This window comes from Bubalus kerabau, chromosome X (assembly GCF_029407905.1).
Source record: "Bubalus kerabau isolate K-KA32 ecotype Philippines breed swamp buffalo chromosome X, PCC_UOA_SB_1v2, whole genome shotgun sequence".
Classification (NCBI taxonomy): domain Eukaryota; kingdom Metazoa; phylum Chordata; class Mammalia; order Artiodactyla; family Bovidae; genus Bubalus; species Bubalus kerabau.
In genome coordinates, this window is record NC_073647.1 from 86,278,663 (window position 1) to 86,297,586 (window position 18,924).

Consider the following 18,924-nt stretch of genomic DNA (forward strand, 5'->3'; position numbering starts at 1 on the left):
CAATTTAAATAACTAATTTCTTGAAACTGAAATTAAGTTGAAACATGAAAGGTTTCTATTCTTTTTTTTTTTTTTTAGTTGTCTTTTTTTTTTCTTTTTTTCTTTTTTTTAATTTTATTTTTAAACTTTACATAATTGTATTAGTTTTGCCAAATATCAAAATGAATCCGCCACAGGTATACATGTGTTCCCCATCCTGAACCCTCCTCCCTCCTCCCTCCCCATTCCATCCCTCTGGGTCGTCCCAGTGCACCAGCCCCAAGCATCCAGTATCGTGCATCGAACCTGGACTGGCAACTCGTTTCATACATGATATTTTACATGTTTCAATGCCATTCTCCCAAATCTTCCCACCCTCTCCCTCTCTCTCAGAGTCCATAAGACTGTTCTATACATCAGTGTCTCTTTTGTTGTCTCGTACACAGGGATATTGTTACCATCTTTCTAAATTCCATATATATGCGTTAGTATACTGTATTGGTGTTTTTCTTTCTGGCTTACTTCACTCTGTATAATAGGCTCCAGTTTCATCCACCTCATTAGAACTGATTCAAATGTATTCTTTTTAATGGCTGAGTAATACTCCATTGTGTATATGTACCACAGCTTTCTTATCCATTCATCTGCTGATGGACATCTAGGTTGCTTCCATGTCCTGGCTATTATAAACAGTGCTGCGATGAACATTGGGGTACATGTGTCTCTTTCCCTTCTGGTTTCCTCAGTGTGTATGCCCAGCAGTGGGATTGCTGAATCATAAGGCAGTTGTATTTCCAGTTTTTTAAGGAATCTCCACACTGTTCTCCATAGTGGCTGTACTAGTTTGCATTCCCACCAACAGTGCAAGAGGGTTCCCTTTTCTCCACACCCTGTCCAGCATTTATTGCTTGTAGACTTTTGGATCGCAGCCATTCTGACTGGTGTGAAATGGTACCTCATAGTGGTTTTGATTTGCATTTCTCTGATAATGAGTGATGTTGAGCATCTTTTCATGTGTTTGTTAGCCATCTGTATGTCTTCTTTGGAGAAATGTCTATTTAGTTCTTTGGCCCATTTTTTGATTGGGTCATATATTTTTCTGGAGTTGAGCTGTAGGAGTTGCTTGTATATTCTCGAGATTAGTTGTTTTTCAGTTGCTTCATTTGCTATTATCTTCTCCCATTCTGAAGGCTGTCTTTTCACCTTGCTAATAGTTTCCTTTGATGTGCAGAAGCTTTTAAGGTTAATTAGGTCCCATTTGTTTATTTTTGCTTTTATTTCCAATATTCTGGGAGGTGGGTCATAGAGGATCCTGCTGTGATGTATGTCAGAGAGTGTTTTGCCTATGTTCTCCTCTAGGAGTTTGATAGTTTCTGATCTTACATTTAGGTCTTTAATCCATTTTGAATTTATTTTTGTGTATGGTGTTAGAAAGTGTTCTAGTTTCATTCTTTTACAAGTGGTTGACCAGATTTCCCAGCACCACTTGTTAAAGAGATTGTCTTTAATCCATTGTATATTCTTGCCTCCTTTGTCAAAGATAAGGTGTCCATATGTGCGTGGATTTATCTCTGGGCTTTCTATTTTATTCCATTGATCTATATTTCTGTCTTTGTGCCAGTACCATACTCTCTTGATAACTGTGGCTTTGTAGTAGAGCCTGAAGTCAGGTAGGTTGATTCCTCCAGTTCCATTCTTCTTTCTCAAGATAGCTTTGGCTATTCGAGGTTTTTTGTATTTCCATACAAATTGTGAAATTATTTGTTCTAGCTCTGTGAAGAATGCTGTTGGTAGCTTGATAGGGATTGCCTTGAATCTATAGATTGCTTTGGGTAGTATACTCATTTTCACTATATTGATTCTTCCAATCCATGAACATGGTATATTTCTCCATCTGTTAGTGTCCTCTTTGATTTCTTTCACCAGTGTTTTATAGTTTTCTATATATAGGTCTTTAGTTTCTTTAGGTAGATATATTCCTAAGTATTTTATTCTTTCCGTTGCAATGGTGAATGGAATTGTTTCCTTAATTTCTCTTTCTGTTTTCTCATTATTAGTGTATAGGAATGCAAGGGATTTCTGTGTGTTGATTTTATATCCTGCAACTTTACTATAGTCATTGATTAGTTCTAGTAATTTTCTGGTGGAGTCTTTAGGGTTTTCTATGTAGAGGATAATGCCATCTGCAAATAGTGAGAGCTTTACTTCTTCTTTTCCAATTTGGATTCCTTTTATTTCTTTTTCTCCTCTGATTGCTGTGGCCAAAACTTCCAAAACTATGTTGAATAGTAATGGTGAAAGTGGGCACCCTTGTCTTGTTCCTGACTTTTTAGGAAATGCTTTCAATTTTTCACCATTGAGGATAATCTTTGCTGTGGGTTTGTCATATATAGCTTTTATTATGTTGAGGTATGTTCCTTCTCTTCCTGCTTTCTGGAGAGTTTTTATCATAAATGGATGTTGAATTTTGTCAAAGGCTTTCTCTGCATCTATTGAGATAATCATATGGTTTTTATTTTTCAATGTGTTAATGTGGTGTATTACATTGATTGATTTGCGGATATTGAAGAATCCTTGCATCCCTGGGATAAAGCCCACTTGGTCATGGTGTATGATCTTTTTAATGTGTTGTTGGATTCTGATTGCTAGAATATTGTTAAGGATTTTTGCATCTATGTTCATCAGTGATATTGGCCTGTAGTTTTCTTTTTTTGTGGGATCTTTGTCAGGTTTTGGTATTAGGGTGATGGTGGCCTCATAGAATGAGTTTGGAAGTTTACCGTCCTCTGCAATTTTCTGGAAGAGTTTGAGCAGGATAGGTGTTAGCTCTTCTCTAAATTTTTGGTAGAATTCAGCTGTGAAACCGTCTGGACCTGGGCTTTTGTTTGCTGGAAGATTTTTGATTACAGTTTCAATTTCCGTGCTTGTGATGGGTCTGTTAAGATTTTCTATTTCTTCCTGATCGAGTTTTGGAAAGTTGTACTTTTCTAAGAATTTGTCCATTTCTTCCCTGTTGTCCATTTTATTGGCATATAATTGTTGATAGTAGTCTCTTATGATCCTTTGTATTTCTGTGTTGTCTGTTGTGATCTCTCCATTTTCATTTCTAATTTTATGGATTTGATTTTTCTCCCTTTGTTTCTTGATGAGTCTGGCTAATGGTTTGTCATTTTTATTTATCCTTTCAAAAAACCAGCTTTTGGTTTTGTTGATTTTTGCTATGATCTCTTTTGTTTCTTTTGCATTTATTTCTGCTCTAAGTTTTAAGATTTCTTTCCTTCTACTAACCCTGGGGTTCTTCATTTCTTCCTTTTCTTGTTGCTTTAGGTGTAGAGTTAGGTTATTTATTTGACTTTTTTCTTGTTTCTTGAGGTGTGCCTGTATTGCTATGAACTTTCCCCTTAGGACTGCCTTTACCATGTCCCACAGGTTTTGGGTTGTTGTGTCTTCATTTTCATTCGTTTCTATGCAAATTTTGATTTCTTTTTTGATTTCTTCTGTGATTTGTTGGTTATTCAGCAGCGTGTTGTTCAGCCTCCATATGTTGGAATTTGTAATAATTTTTCTCTTGTAATTGAGATCTAATCTTACTGCATTGTGGTCAGAAAAGATGCTTGGAATGATTTCTATTTTTTTTTAATTTACCAAGGCTAGCTTTATGGCCCAGGATGTGATCTATCCTGGAGAAGGTTCCATGTGCGCTTGAGAAAAAGGTGAAATTCATTGTTTTGGGATGAAATGTCCTATGTATATCAATTAGGTCTAACTGGTCTATTGTATCGTTTAAAGTTTGTGTTTCCTTGTTAATTTTTTGTTTAGTTGATCTATCCATAGGTGTGAGTGGGGTATTAAAGTCTCCCACTATTATTGTGTTATTGTTAATTTCTCCTTTCATACTTGTTAGCATTTGTCTTACATACTGCGGTGCTCCCGTGTTGGGTGCATATATATTTATAATTGTTATATCTTCTTCTTGGATTGATCCTTTGATCATTATGTAGTGACCATCTTTGTCTCTTTTCACTGTTTTTGTTTTAAAGTCTATTTTATCTGATATGAGTATTGCTACTCCTGCTTTCTTTTGGTCCCTATTTGCATGGAAAATCTTTTTCCAGCCCTTCACTTTCAGTCTGTATGTGTCCCCTGTTTTGAGGTGGGTCTCTTGTAAACATCATATGTAGGGGTCTTGTTTTTGTATCCATTCAGCCAGTCTTTGTCTTTTGGTAGGGGCGTTCAACCCATTTACATTTAAAGGTATTATTGATAAGTATGATCCCGTTGCCATTTACTTTGTTGTTTGGGGTTCAAGTTGATACACCCTTTCTGTACTTCCTGTATAAAGAAGATCCTTTAGCATTTGTTGGAGAGCTGGTTTGGTGGTGCTGAATTATCTCAGCTTTTGCTTGTCTATAAAGCTTTTGATTTCTCCTTCATATTTGAATGAGATCCTTGCTAGGTACAGTAATCTGGGCTGTAGGTTTTTCTCTTTCATCAAATTAAGTATGTCCTGCCATTCCCTTCTGGCCTGAAGAGTTTCTATTGAAAGATCAGCTGTTATCCTTATGGGAATCCCCTCATGTGTTGTTTGTTGTTTTTCCCTTGCTGCTTTTAATATTTGTTCTTTGTGTTTGATCTTTGTTAATTTGATTAATATGTGTCTTGGGGTGTTTCGCCTTGGGTTTATCCTGTTTGGGACTCTCTGGGTTTCTTGGACTTGGGTGATTATTTCCTTCCCCATTTTAGGGAAGTTTTCAACTATTATCTCCTCAAGTATTTTCTCATGGTCTTTCTTTTTGTCTTCTTCTTCTGGGACCCCTATGATTCGAATGTTGTAGCGTTTAATATTGTCCTGGAGGTCTCTGAGATGGTCCTCATTTCTTTTAATTCGTTTTTCTTTTATCCTCTCTGATTCATTTATTTCTACCATTCTATCTTCTAATTCACTAATCCTATCTTCTGCCTCTGTTATTCTACTATTTGTTGCCTCCAGAGTGTTTTTAATTTCACTTATTGCATTATTCATTATATATTGACTCTTTTTTATTTCTTCTAAGTCCTTGTTAAACCTTTCTTGCATCTTCTCAATCCTTGCCTCCAGGCTATTTATCTGTGATTCCATTTTAATTTCAAGATTTTGGATAAATTTCACTATCATTATTCGGAATTCTTTATCAGGTAGATTCCCTATCTCTTCCTCTTTGGTTTGGTTTGGTGGGCATTTATCCTGTTCCTTTATCTGCTGGGTATTCCTCTGTCTCTTCATCTTGTTTAAATTGCTGAGTTTGGGGTGTCCTTTCTGTATTCTGGCAGTTTGTGGAGTTCTTTTTATTGTGGCGTTTCCTCACTGTGTGTGGGTTTGTACAGGTGGCTTGTCAAGGTTTCCTGGTTAGGGAAGCTTGTTTCAATGTTCTGGTGGATGGAGCTGTATTTCTTCTCTCTGGAGTGTAATGAAATGTCCAGTAATGAGTTGTGAGATGTCTATTGTTTTGGGGTGACTTTGGGCAGCCTGTATCTTGAAGCTCAGGGCTGTGTTCCTTTGTTCCTGGAGAATGTGCTTGGTATGTCTTGCCCTGGAACTTGTTGGCCCTTGTGTGGTGCTTGGTTTCAGTGTCAGTATGGAGGCATTTGATGAGCTCCTGCCAATTAATGTTCCTTGGAGTCAGGAGTTCCCTGGAGTCAGGGTTTGGACTTAAGCCTCCTACTTCCAGTTATCGGTCTTATTTTTACAGTAGTTTCAAAACTTCTCCTTCTATACAGCACCATTGATAAAACATCTATGTTAAAGATGAAAAGTTTCTCTACTGTGAGGGTCACTCAGAGAGGTTCACAGCGTTACATGGAGAAGAGAAGTGGGAGGAGGGAGTTAGAGGTGACCCAAATGAGATGAGGTGGAATCAATAGTGGAGAGAGTGGGCTAGCCAGTAGTCACTTCCTTGTGTGCACTCCACAACTGGACTGCTCAGAGATGTTCATGGAGTTATACAGAGAAGAGAAGGAGGAGGCAGGAGACAGAGGTGGCCAGAAGGATAAAAGGGGGAAATGAAAAGCAGGGAGACAGATCCAGCCAGTAATCAGTTCCCTAAGTGTTCTCCACCTTCTGGAACACACAGAAATTCACAGAGTTGGGTAGAGTAGAGAGGGTTTAGGGAGGAGATACAGGCGACCTGGTGGAGAAAACGGAGAGTCCAAAGGTAGAGAGAGCAGTCAAGCCAGTAATCTCGTTCCCTAGTGAAAAATGGGTCCTGAGGATTGGGTTCTTAAAGGTACAAAATTGGTAACAAATACATAAAAGCAAAAATTAAAAATCTAGAGTAGAGTTTGGAATTTCAAAAATGCGATGTTAATGAAAAGAAGAAGGAAAAGAAAGAGAGAAAAAACGAACAAAGAGAAACAAACAAGGTTGTGAAAATTATAAAGAAACTACAGGTACAAAATTCATAACTAAAACCAAAAAGCAAAAAGTTAAAAATCTAGAGTAGAGTTTGGAATTTCAAAAATACAATGTTAAAAAAAAAAAAAAAAGAAGAAGAAGAAAAATAAAGAGAGAAAACAAAGAAACCAACCAAAACAATGTCACAAAAATTATAAAGAAAATACAGGTACAAAATTGATATAAAATACCAAAAAGCATAAGTTAAATATCTTGAGTAGAGTTTGGAATTGCAGATATATGATGTTATATAAAAGAAGAAGAGAAAGAAACAGAGCGGAAAAAAAAAAAAAGTCACAGAAATTATAAAAAAATAAAACTATATGTACAAAATTGATAACATATACCAAAAGGCTAAAATTAAAAATCTAGAGTACAGTTTGGAATTTCAAAAATACAATGTTAAAAAAAAGAAGAAGAAAAATAAAGAGAGAAAACAAACAAACCAACAAAAACAATGTTGTAAAAATTATAAAGAAAATACAGGTACAAAATTGATATCAAATACCAAAAAGCATAAATTGAAAATCTTGAGTAGAGTTTGGAATTGCAGATATACGATGTTATACAAAAGAAGAAGAGAAAGAAACAGGAAAAAAAAAAGTCACAGAAATTATGAAAAAAACTATAGGTACAAAATTGATAACATATACCAAAAGGCTAAAATTAAAAATCTAGAGTAGAGTTTGGAATTTCAAAAATACAATGTTAAAGAAAAGAAGAAAAAGAAAAAAACAAAACAAAACAAAACAAAACACGGTCAAAAAATTATAAAATATATATATGAAGTTTGCTGAAGAAGAAAAAAAAATAGGTTTTTTTTTTTTTTTGCAAAGTAATAGTTATAAAAGTGAAAATTAAAGGACAATAGAGGACTTAAAATTTTTTTAAAAAAATTTAAAAAAAAAAGAAAAAAAAAGAAAGATTGATCGTAAAAATAGTAAAAATATATCTAGGTCTTTCTCTGGTTTTGTTGTGAGTATTGTGGGTTCAGTTCATTTTTGGCTAGTTCCTTGGTCTGACTTATATTTCTCAAGATCTATAGGCCCCTTCCTATGCAGTCCGTAGTAACCACAGGGTTTTAATCTATGGCCTGTAGCTTCCAAGGCGTTTCCCTCTGTTATAGCTTCTTCTGTTTGCTGGTCTCTTCAGTGTCTGGTTCCCGCCCTGACACAAAGGGGAAGGTGGAGGACACTATTTTTTTTTTTTTATTTTATTTAGGCTCACTTGTTCAGCCGCGCTGTGGGGAGGGAGGGAGGGATGCTGCAAACAGATAACACTGGCGTGCGCTCGCAGTGCCTCAGCCACACTGGGTCTGTCCCCGCTCATGGCACGTGTAGCCTCCCTGCCCACACTGCTCGGGCTCTAGGTTGTTCCGCCGGGAACAATCAGAGGCCGGCCCTGGGCTGAGCTCCCAGGTCCAAGCTGCTCAGGTTCAGGCACTCGGGTAGTCCTCAGAGGCGAAGACTTGGTTGGGCCTGCGTTTTGTGCTCTTCCCAGATCCCGAGCAGCTCAGGTGATGTGTTTGGCAGGCGCCAATGCTGCAACTTATCACCTCCCCGCCACTCGGTTATCTGGGTGTAAAACCGGCACACCTTCTCAGGCAGATGTTGACCGTCCAGACCCCCAAGAAGTTTTAGTTAGCAAAGAAGCCTGCTTACAGTTTTATAGATAGTGTCTCTCTTGGGCTGCGATTGCCCCCTTCCGGCTCTGGCTGCCTGTCACCGGAGGGGGAAGGTCTGCAACCGGCTATCTCTGTTCAGTCCTTTGTTCTGTGCGCGGGCCTGGCGGTGTCTTAGGTTAGGGCTGGCTTTTCGTGTGGTAGATATCCCACAGTCTGGTTTGCTACCCCAAATTATTTCTCTCAGATAGCGCTCAGAACATTCGGGCCGATTCTTACTCTAAGGGACACAGCCCGCGCCGCGCTTCCCTGCCCAGACCCAGCTTGCTAATGCCGTGTGCAGGCATCTGCGCTGCTTCTCCGCTGGGGGAGTTACTGTAGGGCTCACAATCTGCGATTTTTAATTGTTTATTTATTTTTTTTCTCCCTTTTATATTGCCCTCTGTGCTTCCAAAGCTCGTCACAGATTCGGCAGTGAGAAGGTTTCCTGGTGTTTGGAAACTTCTCTCTTTTTAAGACTCCCTTCCCAGGAAGGAACTCCGTCCCTCCCTCTTTTGTCTCTTTTTTTGTCTTTTATATTTTTTCCTACCTCCTTTCGAAGAGTTGGGTTGCTTTTCTGGGTGCCTGATGTTCTCTGCCGGCATTCAGAAGTTGTTTTGTGGAATTTACTCGACATTTAAATGCTCTTTTGATGAATTTGTGGGGGAGAAAGTGTTCTCCCGGTCCTACTCCTCCTCCATCTTGGCTCCTCCTCCGAAAGGTTTCTATTCTAATTAGAATTTTTTTTCCAGTTTTGTCCATCAACTAAAGGCACAACCAGATACCTCACTTCTACTGGTGCTGATGGAACAATCTGTTTCTGGCAATGGCATGTGAAAACAATGAAATTTAAGTAAGTTTAGAATTTTGTTAAAAATTTTATGAAAAGAATGTTCATTTTTCTTTATCATCTTGAGAGATTCTTGATAGTTCATGCATTAAATATGTAAATTATGTGTGCATGGGTGTGTGTGTACACATCCATACTGACTTCAATTGGATGTTAGAGATTTTAGAGTAAATTTTTTATGAAACCAATGTTGAAGAGACTATACACAAAATTTTGATAAAGAGTATTTTTTTCATTTCTTACTGTGGTAAGAACACCTTGAACTTTTTTTCATGATGGTAGTAAGCAACATGGTAACTTATTTGTAAAGCTAAAATAATAATACTGGTAGCATAAAGTATGTTTGTAAGTTTAAATGCATTTTTAACTTCAATAGTGGAAATAGTACCTTTTAACTACTTCAGTTTTGTGCTTTCTATAATATTGATGATAAATCTGTCAATGTCTAGCAGTGTGCTAAAATTTTTGTACATTAAAAGAACATGATGAAAAATAAAAACATCTTACTTTTCTCTTAGAGATCGCCCAGTGAAATTTACTGAGAGATCTAGACCTGGAGTTCAGATATCTTGTTCATCTTTCAGTTCTGGTATGTATAAAAATTGAGTGTTTTTTTTTAGTGCCTAAAATATTGAATAATCCAGTTATAAAAGATTTTTCAATTGTAAAATATTTTTCAGTTTTGTGGAGAAAAATGCATATGTTCGAGAATTAATCGACACATACTAAAAATGTTATAATAGACCTTTGTGGATTCTAATTAACATATAATAGAATTTGAGTTTTTTTCTTATTTATAATTAATGTGTTTTTATGTAACAATGAATTTAGTTGGTAGAAAGTACAGCCTTCCCCCAACACTCTCACACAATTCAACATGAAAATCTTACCCTGACTTTTCAGAAAACATGTACTGTGGCTTCATATAGAAGACCCGTTCTCAGTATGTAAACAGTGTTTTTCTACTGCTGTTAAGAATTGTATGCTAATTAACCTTCTATTTTTTGTTGGTGTAAAATATAGCATTAAATTTTCCATTTTAAGAAACATTTTTAAGTGTACAGTTCTATGGCATTAAGTACATTCACATTGTTCTGCATATATTACCACCATCCATCTCTAGAATTTTTTTCATCATCCCAAAAGCTGCTAGTTTTCACCCTTAACCACTACAGCCACTATACAGAGAATTGTAAATATAGATTATTTTATAAATAATTTTGGAACATTATGTTTTTATAAGATATAAAGAAATGAATTCCTCAAGGCTTTTAGTGTTTATGATCCAAAGGCCTGTATTTGGTGTAAAAGTTGTGTTTTTATTGGGTGAGTGATATAGTTGTTCCTTAAATATTCCTCTTGTTTTTCTTGAATTTTACTTATTTTTCTCTGAGATATTAATATGCCTTAGAAGACAACTTTGTGTTTGTTGAAGACTTTTTTATTAATAAGGTAAAGTATAACTAAGGAAGCAATCAGAGGGTTTTGAAAGTTTCTTGGTATAATTTTCTTAAATGTTTGTTTATTTTTTAATCCTCTAGGTGGTATGTTTATTACAACAGGTAGCACTGACCATGTGATTAGAATATATTATTTGGGTTCTGAGATCCCTGAGAAAATTGCTGAATTAGAGTCACATACGGTAAGAACAAAATGAAAAACTTAAATATCATGCTTTCTTTTTAAACACCCATGGGAAGCCGGTTTTATTTCTTCTTTGCTGATCTCTAATCTAATATAGATTGGTCCTGAGACCTGTATGGTAAGATGTCTCTTTAGTGGTGAAGATTGGTATGAAATTCTGATTTAGTATGCTTATAGTATTTAAGACAATTTCTGACTATATGAGAAGGGAAAAATATATGTTACAGTAATAATTTATTAAAAAAATCATCTTTTAGCCTGCTTTGTTAATCATATAAGTGTTTGTTACTTTGAAGTCTACTTATTAAAAGACATATTAAGGTACATCTTAGGAAGAAAATTCTTTTTACTGAACTTAGCTCATTGGTCTTAGTTTGATTATTTTCAGAATGCCATCAGACTCCTGAAATCTAATCCCATTTAATTGTCAACAACAGCCTTCCATACAGGGAAGTTTTATACTAGGGTGACAGCCATTGGTGCCTGGGAATTTTCTTCTCAAGCTCTCTCCACTGTTGTGTGACATTTACAAGAAATTTTGGAGCCATTATTGTTTATTTATATCCCTGTATACCTTTTACTTCTTCCTCCTCTTTATTTCCTTACCTTCTTCTCCAGACAGTTGTTTACTGTTGAAAATGGGAATATTTGTTTCAACTCACTGTAGATCTTGTGTTCCTCATTGTTAAAGCTATATAGTCTGCATCTGAAAGTACTCAGCTTTACAAGTCTTACTATTCCTGTTCCTACTACTTTTGATGCTTAATTGATTTGGAATAGTAGTAATACATATCAGTAAAACACAAAATTTCCCTGAAAGATAACTTTTTAAAAAAGATACTTTGTGAGTTCCAGAATCATTCATGTTCCCGAAACTTGAGTAAAACAGAGACCCCTGTTAGAAACTTTTCCTTGAACTTTTGGAAACAGCCTCCTTCTTTTGTCTTATCATATGAACATAATTGAATATTCAACTTATGAAGAGTTACTGAACCAAGCTGAGTTCTTAACTTGCTGTAACTTATTCCTAGATACTAAAATCCTGGAATATTATTTAAATTGTGAAATACAAAAACTTAGGAAATATATAATAATCTCAATCTTGAGAGTATCCAGTAGGAAAAATCCAGTTGTGCTAGACCACACAAAGGAGGCATCTTTACAGTTACCACCCAAGCAAGGTGTATATACAGTATGGTCAAATTTATTGAGAGCTGAGAAAAGAGGAAGTAATAAATAAATGGGAAATAATTGAGGGAGAAAAGATGAAGAAAAATTGATTGGTAGAGGGTTTTTGGCAGAGGCCCAGATAAAAAAGGTCAGAAAACTTAAACATTCCCTGTTGAAATTAGTGGCAGCTGTTAGTCATTAAAATAAGATGTCCTTTCATAACATCTAAAACCAGTTATTGGAACTGACAGTGAGTGTCCTGAATCTATCAGATAAAAATACTCAGTGAAATCATGGAACGGTGTGAATCACAGATATGTCTGAACATATGAAGATGGTTTAATGTGTTTTAAAATGAAAAAGCAACTAAATATGAAGACATTTAGTATCTGAGCTTTTTATTAAAATTTAAGTGCAAATAAAAAAAGAAAATTAAAAGAAGTTAAGTTCAAATTTAGTTCAATAATTGTGGTTTGTGAAAATGTTTACCACATTTGAAGGTGCATTACTATAGTATAATCACTACAGTACACATTATGTTTGTAATAAGTGTAGTTTAGTCATAAAGGAAGATTCAAACAACAGTATCTAAGTTAAGATACCTAAAGACTGTGAAATGAATTCATTGTAAAATAATTAAATAAACCATGTGAGAAACAGCAAATGACTGATTTGTTTTCTGAAATTAAAAAAAGGTTAAGTGAAAAATTTAATTCAACTACTATTAAATGAATTATTTTAAAATGGCATTTTAGTGTGTTGTTTTATTATGGGGAATATAATAAACTAATACCTATTCAGAACTATCTTGTCTCTTGAGATTTTGGTTTAGAAACAGATTTGCTTATGTTTAGAAACAAGTTTGTCTCAAATTACTGCTGATAACTATTCCTCCTTAGTTAATAATTTCAGTCTTTATTAATTTTTTTAAAGATAATTAGAGATTTTTTTAAAAGAAAATTATAACATTAAAAAAATCCACTTAATGATACTTTTGCATGTGAATTTGAGGAAAAGAGTACTTTATTTATTTTAAAAATAAATTAATTCTAATCACAAACCTTTTGTTTTATGTCTTAGGACAAAGTTGTTGCTGTTCAGTTCTGTAACAATGGAGACAGGTAATTATGTAGTGCGTATCTGTATAAACAGATGTTTCACATATTTTACCTCTATGTCTTCAGAAAAAGCTACGTCTACTATAGATGTTTTATTTCTGTCTAGTTAAACTGAAAGTTGTTGTCTCTTTTTGATGACATTCTCATCCCAGATCTTCTAAGCTCCCATCCAAATAGTAGCCATAGTCTATCAATTCTTCCTGTATGAATGATTTCTTTTTTTGTTTATTTTGCTTTTTCCCTTTCTGTTATCATCCACCTTGGTCAAGAATTCCATTATTTGACCCATTACCTTCAATATTCTTCTCCCTTCTAAATGTGTCTTATCCATTTCTGTCAGATTAACTTTGCTCTATTCAGAAATTTTTAGTGTTTCCTCTTTGTCTGTAGGATAGAATTCAGATGTTTTAGCCTGACATTCAGAATTCTCTACAACTTGACTTAGGCCTACATTCTTTTCTCATCTACTATTCCCTATTTAAATACTCAGATCCAGCCCAATTGATTTAGCCATCATTATTATTATAGTCCATATGCATTCTCTCATCCATTCTTTTGCTTATACTTTACCTCATACCAGGAATAATCATACCCTACTTCCTTTCACTCCTGTTCTATCCCTCCTATGTCTTCCCTTTCCCTTCTGCTCTCCTTCCTTTTATTTCCTTCTCCTTCCTGTCTCTTTTTCTTCTCTAAGTTCTGTCTTTCTTTTAAGGTTCATACCCTACCTGAAGCCTTTCCTGACTCCTCTAGATTTTAGCTCTCGGTCTTCCTCTGAATATCTAGATTGTTTACTGTCTCTACTACTCATATGATACACATTTCCTGTGTCTGTTAACTCAGAAATTATATACAAGTATTCTTGCACCCTCTCAAATGTATCATCCCCAGAAGGTGATAACTTTCTGCCTTGGCCTACAGATTGACCTAGAATAGATTTTAAAATTTATCCACTTGGCATAAATTTGTATCCTTATCTGTCTATAAGGACATTATGTGAGTGACCATGTTTTACTATTAAATACTTTTCAAACACTGGGTGATTACTATGATGAATGTGTTCATCTTCATTCAATGCAAGAGTAAATAATAATGATCCACCAAGAGTGATATATTTATTAGGAATGAAAAAACCTTCAAATAATTTTTAAGGTTGTTTTATTGTACCATACTGAGTATACATGTAAAGGTTTGTATAGCTACTATTCTTTCATACTAGGAGTATCTGAATTTTTAAAATTCTTTACCTTTTTCCTTAAATGCAAAACATTATTTTATCTAAATTATGTGGCCAGTACATATATCAAAAGATGTCTAATTTTACTAATAATCAAGAGAAATGCAATTTAGAATAACAATAACCATTTTTTCTTTCAGAAGGACAAGATATTGAAGAATCATAGCATCCAGTATTGACAAGGGTTTAGAAAAAATAGACACTGTCCCACAACTTTGATGATAACTGTAAATTGTTTTTTAAAAAAGAACTTTTTAGGGAAATTATTTGGCAGTATGTCAAAAGCTTTCAAAATGTGCCTACCCTGAAGGGGGAATTTTACAGAGAAAAGATGCAGAAAAAGTATAAATTCTTCATGAAAGAGTCCATACCATTAAACTAGGAAAATGTCCTTGATTTGACAGCTCCTAGTGTGCACATCTGTGGCCAAATCTGAAGTTGGAACAAGGTTTTTTGTTTTTTTTTTTTTTTTTTTTTTTTTAATGTGCCTGTCCTTTGACTCAGCAAAGATATATATAAGGTTTCACAAAGATGTGTATAGAGATATTCATCACAGCATTATTTATAATGGAAAAGACTGGAAATAGTAAAAATGTTCATTAAGTGGTTGATTAAATAAATTTTGATAGATCCAATTGTTGAATAATTATTGAAAGGGATGATAATTTTTATATTTGTAAACAGAGAAATATATCTACAAAATACAGTTGACCTTTGAAAAACATAGGTTTGAACTGTGCAGGTCCACTTATGAATACTTTTTTTAAATTAATACATTAGAAAACTTTTTGGAGATTTGTGATAATTTGAAAAAACTCAGACAAATCACATAGCTTGGAAATATTGAAAATATTAAGAGAAAGGTATGCCATGAATGCATAGAATATATGTAGATATATGTATAACACATAAGATATGGGGTCTTCCATTTTCATTGGGACATGGGATCTTCCATTTTCGTTGTGGCATGCAAACTCTAGTTGCAGCATCTGGAAAAACACTATAAATCTGTGTGTGTGTGTGTGTGTGGTAAGTCGCTTCAGTCATGTTCGACTCTTTGTGACCCTATGGACTGTAGCCCGCCAGGCTTTTCTGTCCATGGGATCCTCCAGGCAAGAATACTGGAGTGGATTGCCATGCCCTCCTCCAAGGGATCTTCCTTTGTATTGTAATTCTATTCCCTGTAGTGGGAATATATAAATGTATGTGTATATATGAAGTCTGAAAGAATAGAAACTAAGTTCCAGATAGTGATAGGTTATAGTTATAGGTTAATGAATATATTTTTATTCAGTTTTATTGAGATGCATTCCACATAAAATTCAGTGTTTTAAGTATATCCCCAGGGCTGTGCAGCCTTCACTATGATCACCTTTATTTTATTTTTTAATTAAAATATTTTTGATTTATAAGATTATATTTCAGGTATAAAAGATGGTGATTCAATATTTTTATAGATTATGCTTCATTTAAAGTTATTATAATCAATGTATTTCTCCATGCTTTACTCTTATATCCTTATTGCTTATCTATTTTATACATAATAGTTTGCATCTCTTAATCCCATATCCCTAGAACATTGTCATCGCCCCCAAAAGAATTCCAATATCCATACCCTTTAGCTTTCAATTTCCCATCTTTCTACACCCCTACCCTCAGCTCTGAACAACCATTAATCCACTTTTTATTTTTGCAGATTTGCCTATTCTGGATGTTTCATATAAATGGAATCATATAGTATTTGGTCTTTTGTGACTTTTTTTTACTTAGCATGATGTTTTCAAGATTCATCCATGTTGAAGCATGTATAAGAATTTGATTTCCTTTTATGGCTGTCAAGAATTCAATTGTATGGCTATACAATATGTTTATCCATCTACCAGTTGATCAACATTTAGGTTGTCATCACTTTTGAAATATAATGAATAATACAATGAATATTTGTGTAGATGTTTTTCTGTGAACTTATGTTTTCATTGCTCTTGTATACTTATGGAGGAGTAGAATTGTTGAGTCACGTAGTACTGTTTATCATTTTGAGGAACTGCCAAACTGCTTCCCAAAGTGTACCATTTTCATTATCCACAGAAGTGTATGAGGATGAATGTATTACTTTTATAATTAGAAAAGTAGTGATTTCCATTCTAGAGAAAGGCAATAAGAATATTTTAACTGTTTCTTTGCAGTTTAAGATTTGTTAGTGGAAGTAGAGATGGAACAGCAAGAATTTGGCAATATCAGCAACAAGAATGGAGGAGTATAGTACTAGATATGGCTACTAAAATGACTGGGTAAGATTGGATGTTAGATATTTTAGTAATTCTCATATAGTATAGTATCTTTTACATTATTGTGTTCTATTTAATAATGAAAATAAATATCTTTTTAATTTGGAGTTAATTGGTAGAAATTTGTATCTGTGTTTAGTCTCTAAGAACACTGTCTTTAACCGTTGATTGACAGATTGGATGATAGGAACATATCTGAGTCACTCAAACTTCTGGTCTTTTGTGATCCAAAGATCTCTGTGTTTTACTAATGCCTATAGAATCATTCTCTGCCCTAGTTTTCTATAAGTCATTTTTATATTTTTTTATACTAGACAGCTTTGAGGGTTGTCCATATTAAATGTCACCATATTTTTAGATATTTCCCTGACTTACTGAGAATACCTTTATGTTTCATATTGTTAGTATTCCCGCTGCTGCTGCTGCTGCTAAGTCGCTTCAGTCGTGTCCGACTCTGTGCGACCCCATAGATGGCAGCCCACCAGGCTTCCCCGTCCCTGGGATTCTCCAGGCAAGAACAGTGGAGTGGGTTGCCATTTCCTTCTCCAATGCATGAAAGTGAAAAGTGAAAGTGAAGTCACTCAGTCATGTCCGACTCTAGCGACCCCATGGACTGCAGCCTACCAGGCTCCTCCATCCATGGGATTTTCCAGGCAAAAGTACTGGAGTGGGGTGCTATTGCCTTCTCCGTTAGTATTCCTACTCAACATTATAAATACAGTTAATCAGAATTACATTTCATCATCTTCACTGTTAACTGGAAGATACATAATTACCTACCTCTTTAGGATACAACAGTTTCTTTAGGGTATGATCCTGAAATTAATTATTTTCCCATTAATAACAATATAGAATCAACTTTGTAGTCATAGTCAGCTACTGATAATGTCATTTGATTAAATCAATTAACTGAATTTCTTACTGCTTTTTTGTATACCTATTTTAGTTTCAAAAAATGAATATTTAAAGGAATAAAGTGTCCATTTAATTATGTTTTCCTCATATTTTCTGGTAGCCAACATGGCCTTGTATTTTACTTTTCAAGGTATCTGAAGATTCCTTTCTAACTTCACTTTTTTATTGCTCTCATTTAGCTAACTATAAAATTTTTGTCATTCTGTGTTTTTTTTCCTCCATAAAATAAGCCTATAGATGTTGCCCTATGTGATATTAATATTTTTATTATTTTATTTAGGATTTTTTTATCTAAAAAGTTGCATGCTCCTAGAGAGATTTTTTTCATAATTTGCTATTTAGATGCTCCTTTGTTCAATATCTATTAACCCTGAAATTATTTTGTTTAGGAACAATATGCCATCTGGAGAAGACAAGGTCACTAAACTTAAGGTGACTATGGTGGCTTGGGATCGATATGACACCACAGTTATTACTGCAGTGAACAATTTCCTTTTGAAAGTATGGAATTCTATCACAGGCCAACTTCTTCATACTTTATCCGTAAGTATTCTATTTTTGGAATAATTACAAATGATTGAAAAGGGCATTATTCTAGAAGACAGGAAATATTAAGTTTTCTAGTTTGCTTTCTATGGCTTACTGTTGCTTGGAGAATTATTCAAAGTACCTTTGTTGACATATTTACAAAATAAGGATGGCGTATGGTGTAGCTATTAAAAGCAGGTATGAAAACTTTTCAGGATCTTTTCCCATATTTATTTACCCATTATGTTATCATATGCAGTCAAGGGTATATAAGTTATTTGTTTGTAGCATGAGTTGGGATTTTTTTGTTGTTGGTTTTAAGGATAGATCTGGCTTTATTTAACCCAGTATATACAAAATAGTAGCTTTTCAACATGATATAAGAAATATTAATGAAATTGTTGACATTTTTTCATACTAAATCTTTGAAATCTAGTGTGTATTTTAAGTTTACATACCATCTCATTTTCCACTAGCCACATGTGGCCAGTGGCTACAGGTCTTTATCTCTAAAAATCACAACTTTAAAGGCCATTTTGTAGCCATCATTTTTATAAAATCTGTGTAAAACTCTGTCTTAATTAGTATCTTAATTTACAGTTCTGTTCAATGGTACTCTTCCCATGGGCTGATTCATGGGTCATCTTTCCAGTGGATTTTACTGAAGAAATTTTAAAACAGACTATTTTTAGTCCTTGTAACAGTTAAATCTGCTTAGTTTTGGTATAGAATTTATATTTTATATGTTAAGAATTTGTGTACCAGAGTCTTACTAGGGTGTGAAGTTCTTCAATTCAACAAATACTTATTGAGTATCCATTTTTCCAGCCACTGAAAGGAAAGTGAAAGTGAAAGTGAACTCGCTCAGTCCTGTTCGACTCTTTATGACCCCATGGACTGTAGCCTACCAGGCTCCTCCCTCCATGGGATTCTCCAGGCAAAAGTACTGGAGTGGGTTGCCATTTCCTTCTCCAGGGGATCTTCCCTACCCAGGGATCAAACCTGGGTCTCCTGAATTCCAGGCAGACGCTTTAACCTCTGAGCCATCAGGGAAGCCTGTTCCAGCCACTGAGATAGGTTTAAATAGTAGATTAAAGAGTCCCTA

At 34.7% G+C, this 18,924-nt stretch overlaps 1 protein-coding gene across 6 annotated transcripts in view; it reads left to right on the top strand.

Moving 5' to 3' along the window:
• Positions 1–18,924, top strand: part of BRWD3 (bromodomain and WD repeat domain containing 3) — a 163,605-nt gene that overhangs the window by 71,298 nt on the left and 73,383 nt on the right. For all 6 annotated transcript variants that reach the window (XM_055564905.1, XM_055564906.1, XM_055564901.1 and 3 more), the window contains 6 exons: positions 8,822–8,922; positions 9,438–9,508; positions 10,461–10,561; positions 12,814–12,854; positions 16,275–16,379; positions 17,681–17,834. In XM_055564905.1, coding sequence (XP_055420880.1) covers positions 8,822–8,922; positions 9,438–9,508; positions 10,461–10,561; positions 12,814–12,854; positions 16,275–16,379; positions 17,681–17,834 — 573 coding nt within the window. The remainder of the gene's footprint in view (positions 1–8,821; positions 8,923–9,437; positions 9,509–10,460; positions 10,562–12,813; positions 12,855–16,274; positions 16,380–17,680; positions 17,835–18,924) is intronic.